General features: G+C 44.1%; 1 protein-coding gene across 1 annotated transcript; it reads left to right on the top strand.

The window, feature by feature from the left end:
• Window positions 1–3,966: 3,966 nt before the first annotated feature.
• On the top strand, window positions 3,967–6,572 carry LOC120571046 (zinc finger protein 436-like). Its single transcript, XM_039819746.1, has 2 exons — window positions 3,967–4,000; window positions 4,620–6,572. Exon 2 carries the CDS (start codon window positions 4,646–4,648, stop codon window positions 6,194–6,196), a length of 1,551 nt encoding a protein of 516 aa, XP_039675680.1. The 5' UTR covers window positions 3,967–4,000; window positions 4,620–4,645; the 3' UTR covers window positions 6,197–6,572.
• Window positions 6,573–10,552: the final 3,980 nt, after the last annotated feature.

Below are 10,552 nucleotides of genomic sequence, written 5' to 3'. Positions count from 1 at the left end.
TGACTTCAGACCAGTCGCCCTGACCTCTGTGGTTATGAAGTCCTTTGAGCGCCTTGTGCTTTCACACCTCAAAGCCATCACAGACCCCCTCCTGGACCCCCTGCAGTTTGCCTACAGAGCCAACAGGTCTGTAGACGATGCAGTCAACCTGGCCCTACACTACATCCTCCGGCACCTGGACTCCACAGGAAACTACGCCAGGATCCTGTTTTTGGAATTCAGCTCTGCCTTCAACACCATCATCCCGACTCTGCTCCAGGAGAAGCTCTCCCAGCTTGGTGTGCCTGACTCCACCAGCAGGTGGATCACTGACTTCCTGTCTGACAGGAAGCAGCATGTGAAGCTGGGGAAACACGCTGAGGTCCATCAGGACCAAAACCTCACGTCACATGAACAGCTTTTTCCCCTCCGCCACGAGCCTCATTAACAAGGCCCGGAAACCACCCTGACTCTCCACCTGGCTCTTCATGCCACTGTTCTCTCTCTACTCTAATGCTCTTTATTATTATTATTATTATTATTATTATTATTATTATTATTATTATTAATTATAATATTTTTTTTATTTCTATCTTTATTTTTAATTGAATACATACTGTGTACATATACTTATATTGTTTATACCTATACTTATATTGTTTGATATTCCATTTAGAGAATGTGTGATGTGCACAAACACCAAAACAAATTCCTTGTATGTGTTAAAAAACGTACTTGGCAATAAAACCCTTTCTGATTCTGATAACAAGAGTTATCTCAAGACACTTTACAGATAGAGTAGGTCTAGACCACACCCTATAATTTACAAAGACCCAACAATTCCAGTAATTCCCCCAAGAGCAAGCATTTCGTGCAGTGGCGAGGAAAAACTCCCATTTAGGGAGAAACCTCGGGTGGTGAGGAAAACGTCCTTTTTAGGGATAGACCTCGGACAGAGTAGGCTAGTGCATAGGCACACTGTGTGTGTGTGTGTGTGTGTGTGTGTGTGTGTGTGTGTGTGTGTGTGTGTGTGTGTGTGTGTGTGTGTGTGTGTGTGTGTGTGTGTGTGTGTGTGTGTGTGTGTTCCATCAGAGCCCCCGTGTGTCTGAATGGAGTTGTGGTGCGTTTACTGAGACAGAGTTAAAATGTGTAAAGTCCAGATGCTGAGAGCGTTGGTGGAGCAGCGACTAACTGCGGCTGCTGAAGAGATATTTGGGCTGTTTGAAAGAACGATAGCAGAGTACGAGGAGGAACTTTGTCGTTCAAAAGAGGAGAACGAGCGACAACGGGAGCTACTGGACGCTGTTTTCAACCCTCAGCTTCGGCTACACAGAGCAGGTTTGGTCCTTAAACCTTCAGTTGATCTTTCTCTCCTTCCTGGGATCTCTTCTCTCAGTAACGATATGATATGACGATAGGACGTATGGAAATAAGCATTTGTTCATAAAATCTATTGTAATCTTCGCTCTTTAACAGGCCGTTGCCAAACCCACCAGACTCTATGCAAATAATCAGTCATTTTATCATCGTAAAACACACTGCATTCAAAGTGGACAGAAACACAATACAACTACCAAAAGCGGTCTTGGTTCATCTTTCCACTGTTCCGACAATCACCACTCTGGTTTTGTTGAAATAAACCCTTAATTCACCCATTTACATGTGGTGATATGCTGGCTCTATATACGCTAAAAGTCCTGATTATTTACATGGAGTCTGGTGGGTTCGGTGATGGTGATCGTGGCCGTTTTTCTTTTCTCTCCTCCCTCTACTGTTACGTTGTTTACGTTCTCTACGTTCTCTACGCAGCCCAGGAAATTCGACGTGTAACGTCCGAGCCGTGGTAACGTAGCTCACAGGGGGATTTAAGGTTTTATTTTTATTTTCTGATGATGATAGAGGACTTTTGGGAAGAAGCAGGTCAAGGAAACCGTGCCAAAGTGCATTAATATAAACCGGGAAATAAGACAAATAGAGACGGTGGACGGATTCAAGTCCCTCGGTTGTTTCTGCCCCGGAACACCGTTAGCTTAGCATGTCTGCTGAGGGTAAACACTGACAGAAACCGCTGTTATTGATGTGTGGAAAATGTCCAGATGTCAGGCTCTGACACAGTGGTCCAAACCGCGGCTCCAGGACAGTTGAGTGGACGTTTTCAGACAGACATATCCGGATATTAAACATGGAGCTGCGGAGAAAAGCAGGTTAGTGTCTGCAGCATTAGCTCCAAACTCACAACTACAGCATTGTGCTGGAACATAACAAATATATAATGTAACACACTAAGAGTGGAGTGTGTGTGTGTGTGTGTGTGTGTGTGTGTGTGTGTGTGTGTGTGTGTGTGTGTGTGTGTGTGTGTGTGTGTGTGTGGAAGTTGTGCAGTTGAGTTTGTTCTTCCCTGTATTGAGTCAAATGAAAACAACCTTTTTCCTCACATTGTTCTCTGTAGCTACAGAGTAAGTTATTTATACACACACACACACACACACACACACACACACACACACACACACACACACACACACACACACACACACACACACGTTTTGTAGCTACAGAGTTAAGTACAGTAGACCTAGGATAGATAACATTTGTCTGTATCTTGGAGCTCTTTTAAGCCAGCGCGTTCAAAATGGGATACAAACTAGTTCTATGTGTCTGCTATTAAATGGTGTAGCTCAGGGGTGTCAAACTCAACTTCCCTAAGGGCCACACAGACAGACAGACAGACAGACAGACAGACAGATGTGGTAGTAGTTCAGGGTTTTCCCTACCATTATAAGCCGCAGCACCCAAGTTGTTTGAGCCAAATGAATGTAAAATCAATTTGAGCATTACAACTATTGATGAATTACTTTTCTCAGATCTAGTGAGTGTAATGGACTTATATAGCAGGTTTAGTCTTTTACAGTGTTATTTATGTATTATCTGCTCTAGCTTTTCCAATGTTTTAGACACATATGGAAAAAAAAAACGGTCAAATTATGTGAAATTGCAATTTTTTTTATTGAGAAATTTAACTTTTTTTAAAAAGAGGCTCCATAAAATCCCCTGCCAAATGCGCACCTACAGTGAGTCTTACACACACACACACACAAAGACACACACACACACACACACACACACACACACACACACACACACACACACACACACACTTCCTTCAACTCTACATTTTTCTACGCGTTCGCTCTGCTAGAATACAAAAAATATAATGTAATGTACACTGACAGAAAAGATGGCTCGACCTTTGTAGATCTTGTAGAGACGTGACACGGCTGAGTGTGAAGCTGTTTGATGCTCAGTTGTCTCATGTCCAGACCTTCCTCCACAGTGCTGCGGAGGAGATTCAGAGACAGCAATCACAATCGTCTCGGGCAGTGCTAAGCGCCGGACGGAGCCACGGTGCCTCTGCAAAATAGTCTCAGGAAGGAACTTGTTTTGGTGGAACATGTGTACATTCAAAAGTAGTTTTTAGTCGTGCAACAGAAAACTCAGATTGGACAGATAGTCTAGCTAGCTGTCTGGAGTTACCCTGCAGAGATCTGAGGAGCAGTTAACCATAGTCTTCATAAATCCACCGGAGGTTAGAACGCCAACACAAAGAAAGAGGAAGGGGACGGACATCCAGACCAAATGAGGGATGTTCGGCAGAATTTCGGCAGAATTTCGGCAGCACCGGAGCAATCCCGGAAGTGGAACTTCTTGGATATAGACTAGATGCTTCGTGATCTGCAGATAGGCTGTGGTTTTAATGCAATGTCTCTCAATGTGCGTTTCCTGTTTCCTGCAGATGTTGAGCAGGTGTTGGTGGTTAAAGAAGAGTTTCCCCCTGAGCAGCAGGAGTGTAGTGCCAGTTTGGACCAGCAGGAGCCAGAGCCCCCCCCTCACATTAAAGAGGAACAGGAGGAACCTTGGAGCAGTCAGGAGGGAGAGCAGCTTCAAGGGCTGGAGGAGGCTGATATCACCAAGTTCCCATTCACTCCTGTCCCTGTGAAGAGTGAAGATGATGAAGAGGAAGGTAGGAACAACGTGGGCGCTGTTATTTAACCTTTGTGTTGTCCTCCCGGGTAAAATAAAACCCTTTTTTTAGACTATTTGACGTTTATATGCATTTATATGAAAATTTTACCTAATTGAGTTTAAAAAAAACCCTCAATGTATTTTGACGAATAGTTACAATTTTAGTGGATAATCACAAACTCAAACTCTTCATTGTTTTTTCAAACGCTATAAAATTGAAAATTCAATGAAAGTAATCAGTGAACTGATCCTTAATTTTACCTGCGAAGAGTAAAGGTTATATTTTTGGGCAATTTGGTTGAAAGAAACCCAAATTTCTGACGTAGAAACTTTGAAAAAGGGTCAAATTTTGACCCAAGGACAACAGCAGGGTTGATAGCTTTTTAGGGGAGGGGGGGAACGGAAACAATCTGCAAAAGTCAAGAGCATACAAGTTCAAGTGAAGCTAGTTTATTTTATTTTAAGAGTAGAGAACACGACTGAACAGTTTCTGAAGGATCTAGCACGGAAAATGTCATGTTCTAACTTTCATTACGTTACGGTGAAAGAAAGCGTTTGCTACGCAGCTACCGCTGACCCCCCTAATGAAATAGTTTTCTTTTATCTCACTTGAACAGGGCTTCAACAGAGACAAACTGAACACATGGAAACAGAAGCTGATGGAGAGGACTGGGGAGGACCAGAACCAGCCAGGAACTCGAATCCACATCCACTCTTACAGCCAGAGACTGATGACAGCGTCGACAGCGATGTTTGGAAGGACGACAGCGAAAGTGGGTCACGTTTAAACTCTCTGGAACGTGAAGAAAGTCCCGTCTGTGATGGCAAAGAGTCATTCAGCTGTTTTGAGTGTGGGAAAAGATTTGGAACAAAGCAACATCTGAAGAGACACATGAAGTCCCACACGGGAGAAAAAGCTTTCAGCTGCTCGGTTTGTGGTAAAATATTCATACAGAAGGTGCAACTGACGGAGCACATGAGAACGCACACGGGCGAAAAGCCTTTCAGCTGTTCGGTGTGTCAGAAAGCATTTGCACGCAGGCAGCATTTACAGAGACACGCCATGATCCACACGGGAGAGAAGCCTTTCAGCTGCTCCGTTTGCGATCAGGGAGTTTTGAGCAAAGAACACCTGAAGACGCACATGAGGACGCACACGGGTGAGAGACCGTTCAGCTGCTCGGTGTGCGGCAAAGCTTTCATCGGAAGTGGGAACCTGAAAAGACACATGAGGAATCACACGGGGGAAAAGCCTTTCAGCTGCTCGGTATGCGACAAAAGCTTCGGACAGAAGGTGCAACTGACGCAGCACATGAGAGTCCACACGGGAGACAAGCCCTGCGTCTGCTCGGTTTGTGATCTGAGGACTTTGAGTGAGGCGCATCTGAAGGTGCACATGAGAACGCACACGGGGGAGAAGCCGTTCAGCTGCTCGTTTTGCGGCAAAGGTTTCACCCAGGCGGGGAACCTGACGCACCACATGAGAGTCCACACGGGGGAGAAGCGATTCAGCTGCAGCGTTTGTGACAAGACGTTTGCCTGGCTGAGTCAGGTAAAAACTCACAAATGTGTCGGTCGTCCGTGCTCACAGCAAACTCAAACCGAGGAGGACAGAGAGGCAGAGCCTCCAGCCAGCAGAGAAACACAACACATGGGAACAGAAGCTGATGTAGAGGACTGTGGAGGACCAGAACCAGCCAGGAACTCACATCCACTTTTACAACCAGAGACTGAAGACCAGACTGGAGACCCTTCTGAACCTGAGACTGATGACCGTGATTATTTGAAAGAGAGCAGTGCACGTCTATCAGGTTCAAACTCTCTCAAACATGACCAATTCTCTCAGAGCGATGAAACATTTAACAACACTACCCTGCAGATCAACAAAAGGAGTCAAATGGGAGACGGACATTTTACAGAAGCAGGAAGTCTGAGGAGACACATTAAAGAGGAACCGGAGGAACCTTGGAGCAGTCAGGAGGGAGAGCAGCTTCAAGGGCTGGAGGAGGCTGATATCACCAAGTTCCCATTCACTCCTGTCCCTGTGAAGAGTGAAGATGATCAAGAGGAAGCTCAGTCCTCACAGCTTCATCAGAGACAAACTCAACGCATGGAAACGGAAGGTAATTGTGACATTTTGAAGGAGAGCGGAGAACCTCTGTCAGGTTTGAGAAGTCATGTGACTGTGTGTTGATGTGATCGCACAGCCAGCAAACGTTAACGCTTATAGACAAATAATCACTGCAACTGTCTTCTGTTATCTGAGCCAGTGGAAGCATGTAGATGTTAAACAGAAGAGGCCCCAGAATGGAGCCTTGGGGAACTCCGCATTTCATATTTGTCCGCTCAGATGTTTATCTATAGACACAAAGGAGTCCCTGTTCTTTAAGTAGGATTCAAACCAGACCTGAAAATTAAATAAGAATAAGATAAGCCTCAGGTATAATTGTCAGTCTTTACAGCACTCGGGCTGAAAGTTAGAATGCAGAAACGGGAAATACCAGTTTCTTTTACCATGTAAAGAGATTTGAAAAGAGACCATGTACAGTTGATTCTCTCTCTCTCTCTCTCTCTCTCTCTCTCTAGTTCCCCGTTCTCCCGACGACGTTTCAATCCCCCGGCGTCCCCGGCAGCATCCGGACGTGGCGATGCGCGACGTGACCCCGGAGGATCACCTGGCGCTCCTCCGGATGAGCCAGGGCCGGGCGGATCGCTACGGCTGCTTGCTGTTCCGTTTCGTCACCCCGGAGGAGAAATACCGGGCGTGGTGCGTCACCACAAACTGGGACGGGTCCGGAGGGAAGTGGGCGCTCCCGGGGAACCTGAAGGCGTTTCTCCTGAACGCCCTGCGTCAAAGGTTCCCCCCCGTGGCGGCGAGAGAGGAGAAGATGCTGATCGACCGCGTCAACGAGGCGCTAAGGACGCCGCGGCAGTTTCCCGTGGGAGTCATCCCCGAGGCCGGCGGCTCCCAAACTACAGCTGCAACCATCGGATCAGTCGACTCATCGATTAGTATCGACAGATCAACATAATCACCAACTGCTTCGATAACAAACATTCCTACTACTTCACCTTCTTCTTAGGCAGTCAGTTGCGTGGCGGCTGCGTGGCGTTTTCGTCCAGAAACGTGTCTGATGCGGCGCTGCTGCTAGCCTTGTCTGTACACATGTATGTTTCCCCATGAACATAAACATAAATATATACTGATTTGATTACAGCAAAGACAACATCGGCAGTATTGACGGCAAATTAGGCTCCAGAATATTTTGTTCTTTATTGACAGGTGCAATATTTGAAAATCGATTATTATTATTTATTTTTTTTTTTTTAATTACATTTATGTCTGCCTTTATGTCAAAACCTAGAGACTTTCAAACATCAAAATGTCATTTATTAAATGTATTCGTGTCAAAATGACTTATTATATTGACCCTTAATTTAAAATAGGATTATATTTTGCCTGGAAACGCGTCTAAAACACTTGCGTGTCGTGTGAAAAATAGGTGTCGGTCCTATTTCTAGCATGCACGGGAGAAGCGCGTGTCACGCAGGCAGTGTGCACGCTCCAACCTGTTAACATGGGAGCCCAGATGAAAACGGACACGCCACGCAGCGGACATGCTCACGCCACGCAGCCTGTGTGCAGGAGGCCTCACACATTCACAGTCAGCCACCAGTGTAGCGGCAGCCTTTCAGCACACAGCATTCACACCGCCATTTGTTCAGCAGCGCATTCTCTAGTTGTTCAAATGAATGTCAGAAAAATGCTGTTTTTAGCTTCTCAAATATGGAGGTTGTCCTTGCTCTTGTCCGTTTTATATCATATTAATCTAAATATCTTTTCGGTTTTGGACTTACAAGACTATTGACGACATCAGCTTGGACTTTGAGGAACTGGGAATGGAAATGTTTCACCATTTTCTGGACATTTGATAGAGCAAACAATGAATCCAATATTGAGGAAAATAACGGGCAGATGAATTTATAATGAAATGAATTAGCTGCAGCCCTCAAACCAAGCTTTTCCCCTTTTTGTAGATGAAATATTTTGCGACTCCTGCAATCAGGGAAGAGCCCAAACCAATATCAGAGATCATTTGTTCCCTCGGCTGTTGGGTTTTTAAACTAACTACAGGCAAAAACATAAGTCTTCAGTGTATAGATTTTGGGCTGTTTATCATCCATCACAGTAGAATGCAGGACTTTTACTGTAACAGAGTACTTGTACACTGTAGTATTAGTACTAGTACAACACTTTTGTGTTGAGTGTGGGAACACAGCTTTGTGTTTCAGAGCTACGATACCAAACAAAGGAGAAGAAAGAGTGACTGACCATTTACTCATGCATGCACGCACGCACGCACACACACACACACACACACGCACACACGCACACGCACGCACGCACGCACGCACGCACACACACACACACACACATACACCCCCCCCCCCCTTTAGCCTTAAGTGTGCTCCCTTTTGCCAGAAGTCTAGGTTTCATCTTTGACCCAGAATTAACATTGTTGTTAATGTAGCTTTTTCTCATCTCAGGACTATTGCTAAACTAAAGTCCTTCCTCTGTCCTAAGGATCAAAAAAGGATCAAACTTTATTCTTAAATCGTCACATACACACAGTACCAAGTAGTGAAAATCTATTACTTCATTTAACCCATCCTAAGTATTAGGAGCAGTGGACAGCTATACATACAGCATCCGGGGAGCAACTTAGGGTTCAGTGTCTTGCTCAGGGACACTTGGCCAGAGGAGCCTGGGACTGAATTGCCAACCTTGTGGTTAAGGGGGCAACCACTCTACCTCCGAGCCACAGCCAAGGACTCGGAGACTGTTATTCACGCTCTTATTTCCTCTCGTATTGACTACTACAGTCCCTTGTATTCTGGGATCATCTTCATCACGCCTGCAGCTGGTCCAGAGCGCGGCTGCTAGATTGTTGACTGGTACCAGACCGAGGGAGGCCCCTTTATATATTGCTGATCTCCTAACCCTTCATCACTCCTCCATTTAGTTTCGGGACATTTGTATAGAAGTGTGTTGTTTTTATGATGTTCATTGTGTCTGTGCTTTTATTGTCTTCCTTTGTTTATATATATATATATATATATATATATATATATATATATATATATATATATATATATATATATAACAGCCTAGGTTGGTTTTAAATGTGCTCTATGAATAAATTGACCACAGAGAAAAAAAAGAGAGAGAGAGAAAAAAAAAAAAAGAGAGAGAGAGAGAGAGAGAGAGAGAGAGAGAGAGAGAGAGAGAGAGAGAGAAGAGAAAAAGAGAGAGAGAGAGAGAGAGAGAGAGAAAGAGAGAGAGAGAGAGAGAGAGAGAGAGAGAGAGAGAGAGAGAGAGAGAGAGAGAGACACACACACACACACACACACACACACACACACACACACCCCTGAAGCAAAGAAATCTAATGATGAACCATAATTTAACAACTATTTGAAGCACCTAACTGCCCTTCAGTGCGCAGTACCATTCCACCCGTCTTTCCTAACATGGAACGGTGTATCACAGACTCCACGCTGATCCCGGCTCTCTGCTGTCTCATCACAGGAACACATATCTATATCTTATATTCACGTCTTGTGTTTAGCGTTCGTATGACGGCTGTGTTGACTGCTTTAAACAACAAAGACAATCCGACCGGAGATCTCTGATTAGCTTCTGCTTTCAGCGGGTCTTTCTTCTTTCTTCTCTTGGGATGGTTTTTGATCATGCACGGGGAAAACTAAATCCTGTCACCCAGGAAATGCTCGTTTTCCTCGGGAGAGTTTGAATCCAAACCACCATCTCTTCCCTGAACTGAACCCTCCCTTGGTCTTCACTCCGACCACGCGCTTGTTGTCCTCGCAGGTCAAAATAGAAAATGAACACTTTTTTTGACAATTTCTTTTAAAGTTTTTGTCCCTTTTTCTCTCACTTTTTTCAGTGTTTTTGTCCTTTTCTTTTTTTTTTTAACTGTTGTTTTTTTGTCCACTACCACCAGTACTGTATACGTGCCACTCAACAACTTATTACCACTATACTGTTACACTTATTTTTGGATTTCATGGTCAATAAACCTCTTTTAAAAAAAAAAAAAAGGAAAATTATACCAAATGTTTTAGTCAAAAAAGCTGAAATGATGAATTATTTGGACTAATATTAAAGTAATGTATGTTGATGAATAATCACAGACTGGTTCATTTCAAAGTTTAGTCCGAATACTGTTAGACAATTTTTTCAAATGCTATAAAATTGAAGAAAACGGTCAAAATGTAATGAAAGTCTAGGATCATTAATTGTACTTGCGAAGAGGGTTGTAGGGAAGCATCGGTGTTATTTTGGGTTAATTTGTTTAAAAAGAAACCCATATTTCTGATATAGACATTTTGATAACGGGTCAAATTTGACCCGAGGACAACATGAGGGTTAAATTAACGAGTCATTTTGGTGCCTAAACTTCACGGTCAGCAAACATTTCTGATGGGTTTTTTTGGGCAACTTTTGTTGCTTTTTTTAAAACGTTTTTGT

Source organism: Perca fluviatilis, chromosome 13, assembly GCF_010015445.1.
Source record: "Perca fluviatilis chromosome 13, GENO_Pfluv_1.0, whole genome shotgun sequence".
NCBI lineage: Eukaryota > Metazoa > Chordata > Actinopteri > Perciformes > Percidae > Perca > Perca fluviatilis.
Note: the sequence above shows the minus strand (reverse complement) of the source record. Positions and strands in the feature narration are given on the sequence as shown.